Raw genomic sequence first — 21189 nt, 5'->3', positions numbered from 1 at the left:
GAAATCGCCAGGTGTTATTGGGAATGTTCTTCATTGAATATCTTATGAACGACCAATATGTGTGATTAGTATAACCGCTCATGACTTATTTGTGTTCTTGGTAAAACTATTCACATGAGGCCTGACTTTTGTATTGGTATGACTTTTATTAGTGAAACCGATCTTAAGTAATCACCTGATGGTATGATCGAGTTTGTGTAGTTTGTAAGACCTAACACTGGGTAAAGGGGAACCGATCCTAGTAAGAGGTGCAACACATCACAAAGGGGAATCGATCCTTGTATGGGGTGCGGCAAGGTTTATAGCAGAAAGGGGAACCGATCCTATGGACATGTGCAACACGTTTTTAGGCATAGGGGAACCGATCATATGGACATGGCAACACATATGAGTTAGATACCGTATATATGTGGGGAACCGATCCTAGTACCTAGTCAATCGAATTTTGGAAAGCTAGTGTGACTATGCACAATACTCACATGGAGGTAGAACCGAAACTTGTTTTGGTAGAACCGTTAAACCCATGATTTGTGATTGAGAGTTCTTAATCAATCGCATAGCTCTTGAAAGTCAGATGAACCAATTCTAAACTTGTTTGGAAGCGTGGCAAATCGGTTTCAAGTGTGTAAGTATGAAAGAGGACTTACAAAGTAAGGATGTCGACACACTTTGAACACATGTATTTATGCGTATCTTTTATTGCTCAAAGATATTCCTTAACAGCTAAGAAGGAAGTAAATCTCAGGTTCGAAATTAAATAAGTTAAGAATCTTTTAATTAAGGTTTTTAATTATATATGGAAAATAAGAATTAGTAATGTGCATTTGCTAGTTAAAGATTTTCCAAGGAGATTTTCGATCATTATTTTGGACAGAGCATTCTCAGGAATTATGAAAACCGAATATGAAAATTATTATTGAATATCTTGAGAATATTTTCGGTTTTGGAAATTCCTTGGTGTCCAAACTTCCTTATGTATAAATACTTGAAGTTTGCATTTCGGGAAAACTAATCCTTCGTGACAGTAAACTTCCTCGGTTGTACTGTTACTGGTAAAGCCGCCTATTCGGATAGGAGAGTAACCTAATTAGGCGAAATATCTTGCGTCCGCTAAGTTTAAAGTCTTCTTTGGGATTGAGAATCTCTAGCGTGTACATTTGGTGGGAAACTAGATAAGCGGTTTATCTTTTGTTTTCATATTGATTTGATTGACTAACGGTGGTTGAACTTTGATTGCACCTAGTTTGTTTATGCTTGAGAATCTTCTCTTCTGATATAAGATTCACTCAAACTAGTTCAAGATTTCAACAGGGATCTTTGGACTGTTGTTAGTGCTAAAGACGATCTTGTGATAATCCATTGTTAATAGACTCTGTTCTGTGGGTGATTGATCACAAGAGATTCAAGTAGTTGTGTGCAGGTGTTTATTGAAGATCTAAGAAGATTTGAAGACAAAGAAGAGATAGAAGATTTCTAACTTGGTTATATAAATCTTTGGTGTGCACAATACTTGTTTCGGTAAAATAGGATCCAACTATAATCGATCTATCCTTGTGGTATTTTGATAGAATAGTTGTGTAGATCGGCATCAATACGTTTCCTTGGGATTAAAGGAATTGATTGCAAAATCTTAACGATTACCTTTTGGTAATTGAACATAAGGTAGATCTTGGAACCTGGCAAAGGAGTTTATGTTAAGATAAACAGAAGAGCCTTTTTCCAACTCATATCACTTGGTTGAAGAGAGTTGATACCTAACATATTTGTTGTTCCTTTACTGTTTGGAATACGAACCAAAGGATTTGGTCCAAGTACGTGACTTGTTTACAGGTCGGAGGCGTGGGAATACAGACGGAACTAGGTGAACTATAGGTTTAGTTGCTTGGTCTCAACTATACGAAGTTGGTTATTTTTGTATAACAGCTTAATCCTGAGAGTATCCAATTCTGGACAAGGTCCTGAGGTTTTTCTGCATTTGCGGTTTTCCTCGTTAACAAAATCTTGATGTGTCGTTTACTTTATATTTTCGCATTATAATTGTTTTATTATAATTAAAGTAAATTACACAAACGTTAATTCCTATTTACTTGATAAGCAATCCTAATGTGTTTGGTTAAGTCCGAACCTTTGTATCAAGTAAACATACTTCGTTGTTGTATTATCTCGATCTCGTATCCATAAACGATCACACGAAGTGTGAACCGATTTGTTGTATTGTCTCGACTCAGTCCATAGACAATCACTTTCGGAGAAAAGACTTATAGGAAGGAAAAGTTTTAGCTTGAGGTATATTTGGGTACCCTCGCCTTTTCACAAATAAAATCAAAGGAAATAAAATAAGATAAATCTAATTAAACTAAGCACAAAAAATATATATAAAAATAAATAATAAATAAAATAAAATAAAAATATAAAACCTAAACTAAAGGAAAGTCCGCGTCGGCGGCGCCAAAAACTGTTTGCAGTTTTACAAGTGATAAGAAAGGGGTTCGATACTCGGACTTTTTAGAGGTTTGGATCAAGACAAATAAAAGAAAAACTAATAAACTTTGATTTTTGGTTACCAAGGAGAGAAGATTTTAGGGTTAGGATTCCACTATTTTGATGTTGCAAATTCACTAATTATAACTTCTACACAATACTCCAAATTACTCAAGAAAGTTTCGAACTCAATCTCATGCCTTGGAGGATAAAACGTTACAAGCTCTATTTTTATGATTCTGTCATTAATCTTAGGCCTAATTCTCCTTCGCCTATAAAAAATCAATAGTACAAAACTATTCAAAACAATTTAAATGAGGCATGCAAAGAAGAGAGAATTTCTAAGGAATTATTAGCTTACAATGATTTCCCGTCGCTAAAGATGTTTAGCCACCAAACTGTTACAATAATCTAGTTGGAAAAGACCTACTCCAACCAACACTGTATACGATATATTGGCTCTGTAGTTGATTAAGACACTTTTCTGCGACCGTATTTTGCAGGTGTTTGTTCTTCGTGTTCTTGAGTTTGCAGCAGCAACAAAATTTCCTGTAGCTTTGATTTTTATCGATTCTAAGCACTATTTTTCTACCAGACTCTCCGTGACCCTTCCATTCATCCCAACAACTTATATATACTCGACAGGCTCAAGAAATCTTTCGTAATAACTCCCATAATTCTCCATGACTCAACAGTAAAAGAAAATATTCTCGGGATTATTTTGTTTCCTTTCTTCACCGTTCACGCTTCTGTTGTTGTTGAATGTTTCTGAGTACACGAATTAGATGATGCTGAACACGCTTAACACACACGCCAACCAACAGATAACTCGTGCAAACCCGAGAATCTTCATCTACACTCTGTGTTAGTCAAAACATGATGATTACACCCCAATCCAACGAAAACTCCGACCAAATCACTTCCAGCAATTTCGAGAATAATATCCCGGAGATACTTACCCTGTTTTACTCCAAGTCGTCAATCTGGCCAATTTTAATCCAAATGATCACCCTTGACATGTCTGTTTAACTGAACTAAGTCCAAATAACCCAAATACAGTTATTGAATCTCTTCAAAACACGCCTAACAATCAAACCCTAATTTCGCCGGTGACTGCAACAATATTTCCCGATAATTCAGCCAATTTTAGACAAGTCAAATACCATTACCATCTCTGTTAAGCTCAAGGGAGCAGACCCACAAAATTTCAGCCATTGAATCCCAGTAGAACACCTTCAATTATTCAACCCTAATTATGTTCTCTGCAAAACCATTTTCCCGCCAAAAATCTGAATTCAAAATGTTGAAGATGACTGCCCCTTAACCAACTCCAGTGTCCCATTAGCAAATTGGGGGTATAAATAGCAATTCCTGGGGTGCAATAGCAATTTACGGGGTACAAAGAGTAATTTTGAGTTGTAAACAGTGAAAATTCTTGGGTGCCTTTATCAACTCCTCCGGGTGTCTTTAACACATTTCTGGGGGTGCCCTTATCCAAATTTTGGGTGCCTTTAGTACTTTTCTCGGACTAAATACCACTTTTCGAGCAACTTTCTCCACAAGAGCTTATTTCCTTTAAAAGACTTAAAACAAGTTTATTAACAATAAAATGAGTCCTTGCTAATGTAATTATGGGTGAAAAAGTGTCGCATTTACGTGCTTATCAGCTACAGACACTAGCCTACTCCAAGTTAACTTCAGATTGGAATGTAGTTGAGCCCTAATCAATCTCACACTGAATAAGGTACAGTCGCGTTCCTTATGCCTCTAGAACCACGTCGGATTCTGCACACTTGATCTAAGCAATTGAACAACTCTCTAAACTAGTTCATTTGAGTCATTTGAACTAGTTATGGTGAAGATGAATAAGGTTGATGTGAAAGTGCTCATATGGCTAACCATTGGTTAACTATTGTTGAACCAACTAAGTGTACATGTTTAGGTACGGTTACCCAAACCTAAATGAAGTTACATTTCATTTGTGTATAACAAGCTAAGTTCGATCTAACGGTTAAAAGATAGTAGCTTGAATCTAATCAGGTTTTCATCTAACGATGAACATTGAATGCTTTGTTACCAAGGTAACTTAGATTGCAAACCCTGATTTGGAGACTATATAAAGGAGAACTCTAGCAATTGGGAAACCTAATCCCCAAACCTCCTGTGTGATACTAGTTGCATAAGCTAGTGTCGATTCTCCTTTAACCTTAGGTTTTTCACGAAACCCTGTAGGTTAAAGACTTGAAGACTTCATTGGGATTGTGAAGCCAGACCAACTATTTTCTCTGTAGTTGCGTGATCTGATTTTGCTGTTTCTATCGTGTTTGAGTAAAATCGTAAGATTGGCTTGAGATTTATATCTCCGATAGGCAAGATAGAAAAGTAGTCACAAACACCTTCGTCTCATTTGCGATTCCAAAATATCTTGTGTCGTTAATCGATTAAGATTATTGTGAGATGATTGATATTTCTAGGTTGTTCTTTGGGAATATAAGTCTGGTATATCAATTGGTTCCTATTCACCTTGATTTATCAAAAGAAGAAACAAAACTCGTAGGTATATCTGTGGGAGACAGATTTATCTATTCAATAGAATTTTCTGTGTGATATAGATTTGTTTATTAAGTCATCGGCTTTGGGTCGTAGAAACTCTTAGTTGCGGGTGGGATTGATTAGGGTTCAACTACAGTCCAGTCTTAAGTTAGCTTTGTAGTAGGCTAGTGTCTATAGCTGCTTAATACAATATGGTGTTCAAATATGGACTAGGTCCAGGGGTTTTTCTGCACTTGCGGTTTCCTCGTTAACAAAACTTCTGGTGTCTGTGTTATTTCTTTTCCACATTATATTTTGTTATATAATTGAAATATCACAGGTTGTGCGTTGAATCGATCAATTGGTAAATCCAACCTTTGGTTGTTGATTGAAATTGATTAATCCTTGAACATTGGTCTTTGGTACCGTTCAAGTTATTTCTCTTGTATTCAATCAGGCTCGCAAATTCCTATTTGTTTGATTGCGGATTGAATCGAGAAATTGAGATATAACTCTTTGATATACTTTTTTATTAAGATTGAGTCTGACTGTCTAGTTGGTTCTCTTAAAAGTATATTGGAGTTAGTCCATACAGATTGTTAAGCGAAATATTGGTGAGGTTTAGACCTCGCTTTTTCAAAGACTATAGTTTTGATCGCTAAACTTGACAAACAAGCTTGAAATAGCAACGCTTGCGAGTTCGACCGAGCAGTGCTCTAATACGTAACACTATGGATATTATCTCTTGTTTGAAAAACATAAGCTCTGCGAGAAAACCTAGGACCACGAACTTTGATAGCAAATTTTTTGAGATCGAAAGATTTTAGATTGAAAAATGAAGTTTCAAGTGGAATTATGAAGAATTTGTAATTGTATAAGGCGGATAAGGTGTGATTTTGGAATTGAAATTAATTCAATTTATAGGGAGTGGTTTGGTAGCCGTTGGATAGACTAGCAGTTGTCGGCTCAGTGTGCACCATCCGGGTCACTATGGGACAATCATCGTCTCTGTTTAAATCGAGGTTCGACTCAATGTGAGTCGTCCGGTCCTTGTTGATCCGGTCGTTTCAAGTTGAGACAAGCTGGACAAACCCTTTTATTCGAGGGTTTGTCCATCCATTTTGCTCGTTTGTCCATCCCACTATAGGTGTATAATGAGCAAATATGCTTGTTTGCCCATCCCATCGGAGTTTAACCAATTACAAGCTTCGACGATGTTTTGAAAAATAAAATAAAAAAATAAGACTTGGAATTAGATTCTAATAATGAGGGTAACTTACTACATTTACCTAGTTTAGACACCCCTTATCCCCTTACTCTAGATGGGATTCAGAATTCATAGATCTCAAATAAGCATAAGCCTAAAACTAGGCAGGTATTATGCAGGTATTATAACCGTCACCACACTTTTTAGTCATGATGGTACATATTGGGCCATATTGCTCATGCCTAGTGCAGGTTGTTTCGAGGCTGGCAAGCCGGCGTTACTTTCATAAGATGAATTCATTCCAGGTAGGCCATGGACTTGTTCCGGGTCAAAAGGCAAGTCCAGGGTCAAAAAGCCTTCGGATATCGGTACATACTGCGCCACTGTCAGCGTAGGGTCATGGGACAACTTTTGGATAAAAGAGCATTTCATGGTCACAGTGGCAGATTTAATCTCAAATAGTTTTTTTAATTTCATCTCCTATGTATTACAAGTTCACAACCACTTTAGATAAACCCCAATGTCTTGTCACAAAGCATATTTTTAGTCATACATTCTACTCATGGTAACTAATCAATGTGTGCTATGCTGCAGAGAATCCTATTGCACATTTCAAAGTTTTTAACATTTGAAAGCTTCCATGCTTTGGTAACCCTTTGAATTCCGTTAACAAGAGCAAACTTAGTAGCTTGATTACCCATACAAAAGTAAAAGTGTTCCAGGAAATTCAGAACTGTACCTAGCAGATTCTGCCACACAACAAAATGTTCACACATGTTTATTTAACTGGTGCACATAGCAATGGGCATCACTTTCATGTGTTCTTAGTTGAAAGTTGAAACACTATTATAAGAGTTCTGCCAGGAATGAATATATTTGAAGATTTAACTTCCAAAAAACTAAAATGCTTCGAAGTCTAAAGCATTAAGAGTTTCAAACCTACAACTGACCAAATATCAAACGACGAATTCTCCAAAAAAAAAAAAAAGAAAAAAGAGTAGTTCAAAACGTTTTCTCAACAAATGGAAAAACAAAAAAACACGGTAAAACTCTCATTGCTTATGTTACTGGTTCCATCGTACTCCAATGAATCAAACTGTCTGCAGAAGATCCATACATCTATCTCTAAACCCTCATATCATTTGCACTGCTGTGCCAACAAAACGATCCCCATTCATGTACCTGCAAAGTACAAATGACGTAATAATCAAATTAATGAAATCATGCAAAGCCAAGAGAGGAAGAATACAAAGTAAAGATTAGTGAAATTCAAAGGACAAAAAAGTTGCATGATCGATAATTCCTCCCCATATGGGATGCACATTTATTAAGCTGTATCAACGGCAACATTATCATCTCACATCATGCGAGCTTAAGTTTAACATGTTGGAAGACTTCACTAGAAAAGAATCAGGGACTGCTAAGCGTGATGATTTATGCAACTTCACTTAGCGAACAAAGAATATCTTCTTACTAGGACCTCAATCATATATTACCCAAATGCCATGTATAAGCTAGAGAATCATCACCAACAACAATGTAGGGCAGATCAGAAGAAGACGATCATAATAAGAAGCAATCTCTATTCTTAACAGTAGTGCCTCTGTTAGTTTTGACGCGAGTTACAATGGAGAGGTTCAAATAAATACTCCAAATATTGAGGGTTCGAGCAACAAAGTAGTCAACCCCAGAAAGCAATCTACACAGTGGCAAGTTTTCCCACTAAGGTAGTCCGAATGAACAAAATTCTAGGAAAACTTCCCCAAGCGTATCAACCACTATGACAAGTAGTTCGCAATGGATGAGGTGGTTCAAATTTGGTGTTTCTAATCTTTACCTAGTTTCACATAATTGAGCAGATACAAGTTCACATTATACCAAGAGAGAATAAAAAGAACCTACTCTACATTACGGCAGCATCCTTAATCCACTGTTGCAGCATTTGATGTCTTGTATCACCCATCTTTTCCATTTCCTATAATCAAACTCAACCCAAATTCAACTAATTCATCACACTTCGAAAACAACTCCTAAAACCGAGTAATCATCATTCAAAAACAAATCCTAAAGCCATAAACATAGAAGACAAAGAAAATCCTCATTTTTCCTTTAGACCTAAAACAAACACCTAACATACAGAAAGTGGAGAGGAGAAACTACACTACTTAGCGATCTTGACAAGTTCTGCAAAAGGTACCCTGAGAGAGCTCGGTGAAAGCTCGAGCGTTCAACGACAGATGTGATGTAAGTCGAGTTGCTGCAACCATGTTGTGAAGCGGTAGTAATGATTGTGCGCAACCTAGTTCACCCATTGTCCTTGAAAAACATAACCCAGACAGATAAATCACATAACAGAATTAGGGTTTATGAAAAAAAAAAAGAAAAAAAACCCTACCAAAATGATTCTTTTAGGGTTGTTGAGAATTTTTACCTTGGATTAGTGAAGGAGAAGGTGCGACTGCGAGGGGAAGATGTGAATGGTGATGGACGAACCCGAGGAATTGTTGGTGAAGATCGAACTGATGAAGCGCTTGCTGTTGATAGTAATGACCTTGATAGAGATCCTGCTGAACGCCACGCCATTCTCTTTCGATTTCTCTGTCTGTTTCTCTCTTTCGATTTCTGGTTCTGTATCGATTTCAAGGGTTTCACGAGAGATTTTTCTGATCTGACTCGCAAGTCTCTTGTGACGAAGAAAATGATGTTTTGTACAATTGAAAATCAACAAGAAGTTATAGTCTGTTTGCCGATGAGCCCATATGATTTCAGCCGAGTCAGATGTGACTAGCCACACATAAATGAGCCCGGCACAAAATCAGCAAAACCAAACACCACCAGTCCACCACAGGGCGAGTTGCCAACTGATACAAGTGTGCTAGTCAGATGAAGGTGCAACAATTTATTTGGTGAAGGCATATGCACTAGGAGTACATATTTATTTAACGGACTCGAAAGTAATTGAAGCCTTTCAAAACAACGAACAACTGTTAACCTTCATTAACAAATTAAGTTTATACATATATTAAAACACATGGCAGTTACTACTGTCTTACGATCATCATCCTCGTAATCACTGATAAAAATTCAGATGCTGCAATGAAGAATACACACTAAACTTTACAACCTTTAACAATGAAATGTATACCAGACCCACTAACTTGCCCTTACATATACTTAAAAATCAACCAGTGAATCAAAATAGTTCTGTTAAAGCTAATATATCCTGCTAAAAGTATACAAAGTCGTCGACTTCAGCCCAGCTACATTCTGAAATCCAAGACACAGACAGTGTTGTTGGCGAAACAAGCTGCAATTTTGTCACCTTCCTTGTTCCAGCAAACTTCAAATATACCTCCACTTCCGTTGTATGTTTTCACCAAACTTCCATCCTTCATTGACCATATATGTAGACTTCTGTCCAGCGATCCACTCGCTAGATACTCGCCGTTAGGGCTAAATGCAACAGAGTATACGGGCTCCCTGTAGCAAAAAAGGAGCCGGAAAATTTCAAACACATGCGGAACACAGACGTTCACAAAAATCGTGGAGATTACTTTCTCATGCTAGATAGTACTCGGAGAAGTAAATAAGTTTCAACAAGTTTGAATGCTTATGCGTACCTGTGGGCGTCAAAGCTGTAGATCACTTTTCCTAACTCCACATCCCACAGCTTTATTGTAGAGTCAAAGGATGCACTGACCAATAATTCACAGACTCATAATATTAGAAAATTCACAGTAATCAAATACATAAGCAGGGTTTTAATAGGCCAACTATGATATCGAGTATGTAATGTAGTTGATAAAAGAGAAGCAAATGAGCCAGACAGCGAAAGGGAAGCCACTAACCTTGCCAACAATAATTGCTGATTAGGGTTGTTTGTGCCTGGGCCAGTTGGACTCCATCTGATAGTGTATATCTCCTGTACAATATATATCATTTGTTTGAGAAGCAGATAAACAAAATTAACAAGAATAATAAAGAAAGAAAAAAAAATTAAAGAAGAAGAAACTGGGAAAAACCTTAGCATGCTCCTTCAAGTCATGCACGTGCTTGTCCTGCTTCGTACTCCATATCTGTTTCACGGATAAATTCAGGATGACAGTTAAGACATTCACTGTACTAGAAACATTCCTCACCGCAAAGAACAAAAGTATGTCAAACAAATGACGTTAGCATTCTATTTCTTCAACATCCAGAATAGGAAATTCAACATTGAGCATAACCTATCTTAGACAACAGCAAATGGCTCATATAATACGTTAATAACTTGCACAAAATCAAGCTATACTAACTTGCACTTGACATAAGGTATCCCAGATACTGGATCCCAGTAAATGACCTTGAAAGAAAAAGAAAAAGAAATCTCGTGTACCTTTGCTGTGCCATCATCAGAGCAAGAAGCCAACAATGAACCTGACGGATCCCATTTTATAGCATTAACTTCACCCTGGAAAAACATAATGAGACACTTAGCGTGTATAACATATATGCAGAGACAGTCACAGCGTGGAGACAGAAGAATTATTAGTTAGCTGCGAGAAGAAACCTGATGACCGGAAAAAGTTCTTATTGGACGATTTTCTCCAATCTTGCAAACATAAATCATGCTATCAGTTGAGCATGTTGCAAACTGAGAATTGGTTCGCCAATCAACATCAAGTGCCGGAGCTGTGGAATGACATTATACAATAAATGATGATGATACTTGACCAGTAAGCTGATGCTACCACAATCTTCTACAGTATATCATATATCTGAATCTATAAAAATATTAAGAATAAGAAAATCAAGATACCTGTGTGAAATTCAAATTGTTGCTTCCATTCTCCTGTCTTCACATCCCACACGATAGCAGTTTTATCCACACTACCACTGAGAAGATAATCTCCCTTCTTGTTCCACTTTAGAGAAAAAATAGGGCCTTTATGTTTGTTTAAAGTGCTTCTCAGCTCCCCTGCTCAAATTATAAGCCGAATTAAAATATGAGTGCCAGAGCATCCGAGATACAACAGACAGCTCCCCTTTTACTAATAATATCTAGAAGTTAAAGCAAAAATCACCTGGCTATAACGTGGAAACGTTAGTTTATACAAACTAAACTACTAATAACAAATAATGTAGGATTAAGAGATGCTAAACGTAATGTACAACAAAGTACTCTCATCAAGTTTGAGGAACACGTTTGGCCAGCATACATGTTAATAATTTATGATCTACTCCATCTCCCTATGGATTGTAAAGTTGTCAACTAGTCACGCTACCACCTACAAGTTGTATTGATTTTCTAGCGAGGTCTCCAACTTTGTCACAACTTCAACCCCAACTAACCTACTTCCAAAATTTAGACTTCGATTCCTGGATACCTTAATTCAATCCAAACCTACCCTCCCACAGGAAAAAAGAAGAGAAAAGAAAAGCTTAAAAAAAACAAAAAAACATTTGCTTTAAAGAAATGAAGGAAAAATTGGAAATCAGATAACCAGAGTAAAATTTGTTACAAAGTCAAAAACTGAGGCTTTTAGAGATTTGATACAGTCATGGTAGCAAATGTAAGTAATTCGCAACTTTAGGGTCCATTGAGACATGGAATAACCAACTCTTTTAAAAGCTGTTATGACAATAAAATAATTATAGTCACGCATAGACAGTAATAAAAGAATATGATAAACTTAAAAAGAATACAGGATTTTCATTTTAAAACAGCTTACCCTCTCTAGTCCAGATTCTTGCTTGTCCATCATAAGAACCTGTTGCAAGTAGTGTCCCCACTCCCTGTGCAACAACAACCAAAGACACGAAATCTTAAATGAGCAGTAAGGAGAGTAAAAAAAAGAAAGAATAAAATCATGATATAAAATTGGAGTTACAACCCTATCGGGACGTTATGCTTCATGGTAATATAAATAAAACTGTTGAGATTTTGCCACCCTTACATTCCAGTCAAGTGTTGTGACATCCTTGCTTTTTTCGTTGGTTCTACCCTTAAAATGTTTCAACACTAATACATTTGCAGGTCCAATTTCTGTGTTTGAAGTACATAATCCAACAGGAATCTCCCAAATCCGTGCTGTTGAATCTCCAGACCTGTAAATTGAAAGAAGAATCTAAAGATTTAACACAGCAAGTCACTAGAATATTCTCATGAAAATACAAGGTTAACTAGATGAAATAAAACTCATGCCCCGAGATTCTGAAGTACAAATCATTTGATGAAACTCTATTTCGAGGTATTAAGAACAGCAAATATAGTGGAGTGGCGAAAATGAAGAGCATTTTGAGAAAAAAATATAATAGATAAACAGTGTGGTAACCGCACAGTGTCTAAAATTATCGTAACTTTCACGATGTATTATGCCTAAAACCTAATATTATCACCCTAATAAATGTAAGCAGGCAGTAGTGTTCACAATTACCAACAGATCAATATCCTTCATCACAGCAGATATTAACATGCAATGACGCAAAGAATACAAAATATATCACAACGGAATGAAAGCTTACTCACCCTGATGCCAGAAGTGAACCGGCTGGACTCCATGCACAAGCAAAAACCTGTCAACAATTGAGACGCATATTACAAGCAATAACAACATGACAACATCTGACAGAAAACAAATCCACATAAGCAGAGAGAGATGAAGGGAGCAAACACCACACACCTCAGAAGCATGCCCTTCCAAAATAGTTACATCAGAACTAGGAATTTCAACAGGCTTTGACTGTGCGGCTGGACATATATCCATTGGTTCTGGCAGGGTATGAAAAAAAAAATAAGTATAAGTGGCATGAACTGGATACCAACATTTCATCCTGACAGGAAACACAATAATTAAAAAATTAACTTGTATCTTCAAAGTTTATGAAATAATGTTGGATTAGAAAACATTTTATTCTCTGGTTATTCAACTAGTATACTCATATCTTTATCCATACTCACATGTTTATTCTGTTCAACGTGGCATTCTTAACAATGTGATATAAATATGCAGAGGTGCAAAGGTTTCATGATTCAATTGCTTTATATCTTCAGCATATAACAAAGTACAAAATAGGTCATGACAGATAACATAAAGAAGAACTTGTTTATAGCACAGATTGTTATTGAACATTGCCTGAGCAGTCTCATTAGCATTCAAAATAAATGTTGGAGACCAAATTTGCCTAGTAGTGGGATAAAGTTAAGTTTGTAAAACTACAAAAGCAAAAGAAACCAAACATAAGATCAGGCCATAAAGAGAAGAAGCGAGACATGCTTCAAACCAGCACCAGGAGGACTCAAAGGCAGGTATAAGGATTGTACAGAGAGATTCTTATGCAAATTTTGCGGGATGCAGGTAGTGGAAGTTCAAGGTATGATGAAAGCACTACTATGGGTAAAGGACTGCAGCTTTCATCCTTCGATATTGGAGGAGATGCCTCTAATACAGTGAATTATGTAAACTCAGGGACAATCAGTGTCCACCGAGGATCACTTACTTGTCTTCAAGAAGTGGAAAAACTTGTTCTTTCCTTGATTTCAGTTTCACTTATGTTTACCTACAGGAAGGGGAACCAGATGGTGCATGAATTGGGTGTGATGAAAGCACTACTATGGGTAAAGGACTGCAGCTTTCATCCTTCGATATTGGAGGAGATGCCTCTAATATAGTGAATCATGTAAACTCAGGGACAAGTAGTGTCCACCGAGGATCACTTACTTGTCTTCAAGAAGTGGAAAAACTTGTTCTTTCTGTGATTTCAGTTTCACTTATGTTTACCTACAGGAAGGGGAACCAGATGGCGCATGGATTGGCTTTAGAAAAATCTATATAATTCCCTCGCAAAGAAAATGACCTTTCTGTACCAAGAGCTCCAAGTTCTACTAATTAGCTCAATAATTTTTAAATTTTTACTTGAAATATGAGTTTACATTACCTGGAATATCTTCGTTAGCATCAGGTTTGACATCTTCGTGAGTTTTAACAGGCTCTCCATCAACTTTCTCCTCAAGATGCTTTTCCTTTTCTTGCTCGCTATCCTTTTCCATCACTTCTCTATCTCTTTCACGTTCTATATGTTGCTTTCCATTTTCTTTTTCCCTCTTACCATCTTGTGCAATATCGCGTTTAGGTTCCTTATCTTTTTCCATATCCTTCCGTTGTTTCTTTTGAAGATTTTCTTTCTTCTCTTTAATAATTTGCCTCAATTCATTGACATCTTTTGTGATAAGATCCAAAGGTTGTAGAAAGGAGAAGTCTTCATCAGAATCTGCATTGCCCTAACAATCTTAAACAATCACCAATCAGCATAACATTCAAGTGTATATTGTGAAGTGCTACAAGAAACAACAGGTTAAAATCAGCAGATGTCAATGAGGATACGCACGTTACACAAGTTTGCTTCCAATTCAAGGTACTGAAGTCCTTTTTGTACAAACGTGACAAGAGCAGCAGGTGGAACTAAATTACCATCGATAGGACTTCTGTTGATCCCTGCTTCATATCCTAAAGCAAATGCCGCATGTGTGAAGCCTAAAAAAGTACACAAAAACCCACAACTTAAATTTTGTGACTAGTGGAATCAATGGTGTGAAAGAAATAAACTTCTGATGTGGGAGTGTCAACATGCTTTTCCGATGTAGTCATACATCCAAGTGCAATTCGGACATAGTTTCAGGGACATAAATGTTGCTGCTGACAAGCTAGCAATAAAAGGGGCTTCCTTAGGAAGTGGGAAGCAATGAGTATACAGTACCAGGCCCAACTATCTAGTGAGTATGGAATGTCCTGATAGAGTTCATATTAGATCAGTTGAGCTTGTAAAGTAAATCCATTGGGATTCTTTTGTCCTCTGTACAATTTTTGGTTGTAATGTGTGAAAATTTTGGCTATTAATAACATTTATTGTTGAGAAAAAAAGAGTTGTACATTTAAAAATAAAAAGGTTCAGCAGGACAAAGGACACTAAATGCTTAATCCAGACTATTTAAACATGCAACAAAGAAAGAAAATGAAAACTGACATGTTTGCAACTAGAAAGCAATTTTTTTTTTATAATTTGACATATAGGAACTACTATACTGAATAAACGCCAAGATTCTACAAGCAACTGCTGCGAACCTATAGATCGAGATAAACAAGTTCTTCCAGAATGAAAGATGTTCATAACCAATTTACTTTTCATCAAAGGATCCATATTCCACATGAAGATTTGTAAACTATTGTCAAACGAACACCCTATTATCCTAAGACCAAGCTACATAGGTTTTTTCGTGAATGATCAATACAGTCTTACAAAAATGCTAACTTCACATAATCCTAAAATTTAACTAATAAACAAGTGAACCAAATGCTATGTCCTGCCAGGATTAAATTACAAGCAGAAACATGAGTTACCTGCCTAGTTACGCTGTGTATGTCTTAATCAAATTAAAAATAAAAATATAGACCAAAGTTTTAATTTTAAATTTCATGTACAATGGGTTTAACTTTATATTCTAAGTAGAGTACCAAAATAATGACGGAAATCTCTCCAAAAAACAGTTATACCACAAAACCCCAAACCCTAAATATTAAGTAAAAAATAATGGTGGAAGCTGATTATTAAATCTAAGCTAAATCCTGACTAAAATCAACCATTAGAGAAACCCTAGATATCTGGGGCAAATAATTTGGAAATGTGATAGCCAATTAAAGTTGTGTTCTGAAAAAAGAAAAAGAGAAAAAAAAGCCTGACCTGATTCATTAAGATACCGAAAAACGAGATAATTCAATTCGACAGAAGTGAGTGAAACCATTTTTCTGGAATGGTTGCCGGTTGATTTAAGGAGCTTGGAGATTCCAGCAGCAGTTTCAAACATGAAATCAAATTAAACCCAAGAGAGACTCTTTTCTCTCTCTATCTATCTAGAACAAGGCAAGAGCCATTTTCAAGATAAAAAACGTTTTTTTTTATTAATAAAAGGAAATTTTAGAAATTTTAATGAGTATGTTACTGTGTATCCAGGACCAGGGAATTTAGGATGCTTCTGGTAGAGATAAAAAGTGTGGAGCATCTTGAAATGCACTTCCTGTGGGAATCTTGGATAGATTATCTGGTACAAACACTCTAAAAGGTGTTAACAAACAAGAAACCCATGTACATGCATATTGTAAGAGAACGGTACTATATTCTACGTACTCAACTCATCTATGTCGACTCAGTCTGCCATCCCAGCCTGGTTCATATTTCTTTCACTGCTTGATAAAACGAAGATTGCAAAGTATTTATTTAGAGTCAGACCTTTCAAAGGTTACAAAGTTGGGCAACTTTGGTTAAATACTTGATGCGGATTCTAGCAAAATCAACACACTCTCGTGCACTCTGCAGTGCATAAATGCGAGGCAGACTACCACGAGAAGAGGCCTAAAAATCAGTAGTCATTTTTGTACCCAACATGCCAATAAATGCAGTAATGGGCTATTCTTTACTGCAACAGTGATTATGCAGTTTAGTAGTAAGGAAATTGCTTATATGTTGCGTTTGCCTAAATATTTTGAAAACACGGGCTCCAAGAAGGAGACTTTAGTCATTTCTGTGGAATTACTTATGCCTAAACTGTAGAAGAGCGTCCGTGGGATTAACATGATGTTTGGATGTACACTCGGAAGTTATTTTTCGATTTCTAAAATTCATAAAGCTAGAAGTCAGTTTGTCAATAATTTTTCAGAACGAAACAGAAAATTCAGCTTTTTGTGAAGCAAAGAAGATTTGTATCCAAACATGCTATAAGTTTGCGACTTGAGGAGTGACGCATATTTCAATGAGTTTTATAAATCTATTCCATATACAGATATACTAATATTTTTCTTCTCTTTTTTTATTTCGTACCAACAATGCTACTGCATTAAGATTACAATACATATGTACGATCTCTCATTTTAGGCACTAGGCATGCATCACTACTTCATAGAAAGCATAAAATTATGCTGTTTATAGTAAAAGTTTCCCACGGATCAAAGGCAAATCAACTTCCTCGCACCAGTTTACACATCTAGTTTCAAAAGTAGAAGTAGTATTGTCATTCTTCAAGTCATTACTGTTTGGGCAATAACTAACCCAAATCTTCCCTCCTAATCTCCACTTCAAAACACTTCCTTCCATATCTCTGCTCAATCTCCATCCAACTCCTTCACCATACTCATCACCATTAAATACCAACCCTCCAGCTTTATTAAACAATCTGCTTGCATCGTTGTACCGATTTTTCAAGCCGGTCATCGGATTTCCCACTTCATCACCGCTCTTAGTAGCCTTCCATGTGGAGACCTCTATACCGGTCGCACTGTCACATAAAACCGCTTCGAAAATTGCAGCATGTCCTTCGGCATCTTGATCAAATCTCCAACTCTTTGTTTTTCTTCTCGATGTTGTCTTTGCCATTCCTCTTAGTTTTCCTGAACTACCTTTGACAGCCTTTTTCGTTTCAACTTCCCTCTCTTGGTTCTCAGTAGAACGACCTAAGCTTAAACTTGAGACGTAGTTGGCTCCAATTTCTGGTCCTGCCCAAATCCGAATTCTCGACGGAAAATGCCGTTCATCTGAACACACAGTATTTGCCTCCTCATTCTTGTTAAAACCTAGTTTCACCATGTGGAAACGCAAGTTATCAATACGTGCATTTACTTGGATAAAGCCGTCGGTAAAATAAACCGAATACTGAAGCTGAATCGTAGCCTCGAGTTGTTGATGCGCCAATACGTACTTCAGTACTGTTTCCTTCGTATCAAACTGATTTAACCGTAATGTCGAATTCTGTCGATGGCTAGGTTGCATTGAAAGAACTGGAGCATAGCCTTTTAAAACCCAAAAACCATGAGATTCAGTTGCATAAGAGAATCCATTAGATGGAAGAGGGGTTAACATCTGTAAACCAACACGGAGGTCTCTTAAGATATGCCAGTTGGCTAACATGTAGCCCAAGGTGCGCATGATACATAATTCACCATCAATTCCTATTGAAACGAAGAAATTACGGATAACATGTTTACAGGATAGAAGGTTTAGATTTGGAGTCAGTAGTTTATGAAAGTAAACAGATCCAACTTCAGAAGGTGCGTCACAAACACAAATCCAAAAGATGCGACAAAGGAAAATGAAGTTAAAGAAATGAGAGAGCGATTCAGGTGAGTGTGAATCGACGATCCATGAAACTGGTTCTGGTTTGAGTTTTTGATGTTGAGAACGTGGACATGTACTCTCGTGAGAATTTGGTGCATGAATTATGATTTCCTGGATGAGTTGAAGGAGGAGTGGAAGGTAAGGTTGTTCGGATGAGAGTGAACATGGGTTTGAAACCCATAGTGTTTTTTCAGTAACATATGGTTCAAAACCTTGTATGCAAACAGAGAACGTAACCTGCAGGGAGTTTGATCCTGCTGAAGTACTTTTTTCTGCTTTGAGTAGAATTGAGTTGTCGGTCGTGGAGTTGAGATGTTTTCCATCATTAGCGAGTTCGAAGATCAATGAAGATTCATGCCAATCGTCTCCTGAGCTAGGAAGCTCGGACATCCATGACCAGATATCCATGGTAGCTGTTATAGCTCTTGAGTTTTGATGAATATAATGAGTGTTGATTCTAGTGCTTTGTTCCTGTGAAGAGACAATAAGTAAGTTGATGATACTAAGTTTACATATATAAGGAGATGAGAGACTGAATGACTAAGGATTGTTTGTATGTAAGGAGCATATCGAGAACAAGAACTAGTGATAGAAGGTTTGCCATGCATGCAAGTTTCAGTAAAGCTTGACCACTAGATGAGCGTACTAAGAAATGGATGAAATGGTGGCTGTAAGTGGGCCTCGTCTTCGATATTTAGGTGCCATTAAGACGAAGTTAGAAATAATAAGCTGGTAGTTAAATTAGGGACAATGACAAATTGATGGCTGGTGCTCCAGTTGTCCACGTTAAACGGCCATATTTATAACCTAGAAAGGTACAGATATGTAGTCTTAGAAGATTCATGGCACCATGATTTCTTACAATTGGTTTTTCGCTTATGAATTTTTTCCTTATTCGCAGATGTAAGGTAAAGGATATACATGCATCCTATCAAGAAAAAGAAAAGGTAGTAATTTATTAAGCAGAGATGATTTAGTTAATTTACGTGGAAATTGAAAACCATTTTCAACCAGAAAAATTGAGAAGAACTCGGATAATTTCTTTTTGGAGGAGAATTGATCTTAAACACTTTAACTATCATAGATTCCTATGGTCTCTAATTTCTTAGAAAAACACAAAATGAGTATTAGTTAATATCTGGTGGCTTAGAAAAACTGAAAGAAAAATCTGAGTATAAGTTAATAAGTCCCTAACTTATTCGGAGATACATACAAAACTAGAGATTTGTCATTTTGTTCTCACTGCGGGGAAAAATACAACAGTCTAAAACCGGACTGAGTCACTAGTTCAAACTGATTCCTGACTAGCTGGTTCAGTCGAGGAAATACACAAACAGATCTCACGCGTGTTAAGATAAATTGTACATGAGGCACCACGGTTTTCTCAATTGATTTTTTTTTTCTTTTTTATTTTTTTGAAGCGGGTCTCAACCGATTGTTATTAGTAGTTGTGTGCTTTAAAAAGAGAAACCTATTATAGGGCTCCAAGGTTTGAGTTTTGAGGGCTCTTAAGGATTCTAGTGTCCTAAAAGATGATAAAAGGATTCAAAACCAGAACAGATGGAGTTTTACGAAAAAAACCTGCTAGTGGAGATAAGAGACATAGGGCTAAAAAGAGGGTCAAAAAAGGATCTCTCGTGTATAATCCTGCATAATCTCGAATGTTATCAGTTCCGGTACGTAGACCAAATGATACAATGCAAGTAAAAGTTGCTAGATTCATGGAGATATAGAACAACATATAAGTTATCATGCTTGCATATCCATCATTTGAGTCTCCAACAATTATTCCAATAATTACATATACGATTTGACCTATGGATGAATATGCAAGCAATATTCAAAAATACCAAAACACCCTTCACCCCTTAAATACCTAAACCTAAACCAAAATCAGTTTCATTATCTCCTCACTCTCTTCCTTCCCACATCGTCTCCATCGCTCTTGTTCGATATTTTCTTCGATTAACCGTCAATTCTCAATATTATTCATCGTCGATTAAAACTTCTATAAAGATTATGGGATGGACAAACGATCCTAAGAGAAACAAGAAGCCAAAATCAGTGAATCAATCACATGCAACACCAAATAAGGAGTTAGATGAAGATGTAGAATTGAACGATCAAAGAGCTCAAACACCACTTAATCCACCCGCAATGACTTCAATAAGATAAGAATCAGAAAACACATCTTCTTTCATTGGTTTTTGTTGCATGAATAGGTAGATTGGACTGAATTAGGTTTAAGAAAAAATAGTTTGGGTTCTGCCTACGGTTTGGAGTTCTTAATTTCCAAACCTTAGACAATACATACGGTTTGAAATATCCATCCATCCATACCGTAGGTTTAACTGCTTTCTCATACGGTTTGTTTTTAAACCGTGGAATATTCTTCAGCGATAAAATTGAACCCTAAATTCTCCCTCGTAGGTTGACAGTTCCACACCCTAAGCTTAACTGAGTTTACATACGGTTTGCTTTTCAAACCGTATACAAATCCTTGGATTTTCCCCCCATCGTATGTAATCTTTTCCAAATCGTAAGTTGAATTGAGTTTACCTACGGTTTGGTTTTCAAACCGTATATAAATCCTTAGATATTTTCCTCATCGTATGTAGTGTTTTCCACACCGTTGGTTGAACTTAATTTGTCTACGGTTTAGTTTTCAAGCCGTAAGTTTTCTAATTTCCACATCGTATGTTCATCTGAGTTTCAGCTTTGTTTATTTCATTGTATGTATATATAAACACAGTTGTTGGCATTTTTAGGAATCGACAACCAAAGGATAAGGATAATGGAAATAGGAAGAGAATGCAAGAAGTAACACC

The 21189-nt window shown here is 36.7% G+C and overlaps 3 protein-coding genes across 5 annotated transcripts; all 3 read right to left on the bottom strand.

Annotated features, from left to right (window-relative positions):
• Nucleotides 1–6985: 6985 nt before the first annotated feature.
• LOC113356927 lies at nucleotides 6986–8917 on the bottom strand. 3 transcript variants are annotated; one of them, XR_003363302.1, is made up of 4 exons: nucleotides 8652–8917; nucleotides 8418–8536; nucleotides 8123–8195; nucleotides 6986–7402 (listed from the first exon to the last, which is right to left on the bottom strand). XR_003363302.1 is itself a non-coding variant. In XM_026600166.1 (3 exons), the coding sequence occupies exons 1-3, from the start codon at nucleotides 8801–8803 to the stop codon at nucleotides 7395–7397; spliced, it is 279 nt and encodes a 92-aa protein (XP_026455951.1). In that variant the 5' UTR covers nucleotides 8804–8917; the 3' UTR covers nucleotides 6986–7394. The 3 variants fall into 3 exon arrangements, 2 of the variants coding, with proteins under 2 accessions (XP_026455951.1, XP_026455950.1); XM_026600166.1 differs by lacking the exon at nucleotides 8123–8195; XM_026600165.1 differs by lacking the exons at nucleotides 6986–7402; nucleotides 8123–8195 and having other exon boundaries at nucleotides 8371–8536.
• A 272-nt stretch (nucleotides 8918–9189) lies between these two features.
• On the bottom strand, nucleotides 9190–16132 carry LOC113356926 (WD40 repeat-containing protein HOS15-like). Its single transcript, XM_026600164.1, has 14 exons — nucleotides 15938–16132; nucleotides 14588–14733; nucleotides 14138–14480; nucleotides 12883–12971; nucleotides 12729–12775; nucleotides 12157–12307; nucleotides 11932–11995; nucleotides 11019–11177; nucleotides 10770–10891; nucleotides 10596–10670; nucleotides 10243–10296; nucleotides 10069–10142; nucleotides 9841–9915; nucleotides 9190–9700 (listed from the first exon to the last, which is right to left on the bottom strand). Exons 1-14 carry the CDS (start codon nucleotides 16059–16061, stop codon nucleotides 9481–9483), a joined length of 1743 nt encoding a protein of 580 aa, XP_026455949.1. The 5' UTR covers nucleotides 16062–16132; the 3' UTR covers nucleotides 9190–9480.
• Nucleotides 16133–16989: 857 nt separating this feature from the next.
• On the bottom strand, nucleotides 16990–18908 carry LOC113356925. The gene has a single exon (XM_026600163.1). The coding sequence runs from the start codon at nucleotides 18767–18769 to the stop codon at nucleotides 17174–17176; it is 1596 nt and encodes a 531-aa protein (XP_026455948.1). The 5' UTR covers nucleotides 18770–18908; the 3' UTR covers nucleotides 16990–17173.
• Between the last annotated feature and the right edge of the window lie 2281 nt (nucleotides 18909–21189).

The sequence above is a fragment of the Papaver somniferum genome, chromosome 3, assembly GCF_003573695.1.
Source record: "Papaver somniferum cultivar HN1 chromosome 3, ASM357369v1, whole genome shotgun sequence".
Lineage (NCBI taxonomy): Eukaryota > Viridiplantae > Streptophyta > Magnoliopsida > Ranunculales > Papaveraceae > Papaver > Papaver somniferum.
Note: the sequence above shows the minus strand (reverse complement) of the source record. Positions and strands in the feature narration are given on the sequence as shown.

Bases quoted from the DNA above. Each gene is read 5' to 3' on its own strand.
- LOC113356927 (XM_026600165.1), bottom strand. From the start codon at position 8,803: ATGGCGTGGCGTTCAGCAGGATCTCTATCAAGGTCATTACTATCAACA. The intron at 8,537-8,651 runs GTAAAAATTCTC...ATGTTTTTCAAG, and splicing joins TTCTCCTTCACTAATCCAAG to GACAATGGGTGAACTAGGTT.
- LOC113356926 (XM_026600164.1), bottom strand. From the start codon at position 16,061: ATGTTTGAAACTGCTGCTGGAATCTCCAAGCTCCTTAAATCAACCGGC. The intron at 12,972-14,137 runs GTAATGTAAACT...ATACCCTGCCAG, and splicing joins TGCTAACGAAGATATTCCAG to AACCAATGGATATATGTCCA. The intron at 9,701-9,840 runs GTACGCATAAGC...TTTTTGCTACAG, and splicing joins TACAGCTTTGACGCCCACAG to GGAGCCCGTATACTCTGTTG.
- LOC113356925 (XM_026600163.1), bottom strand. From the start codon at position 18,769: ATGGATATCTGGTCATGGATGTCCGAGCTTCCTAGCTCAGGAGACGAT.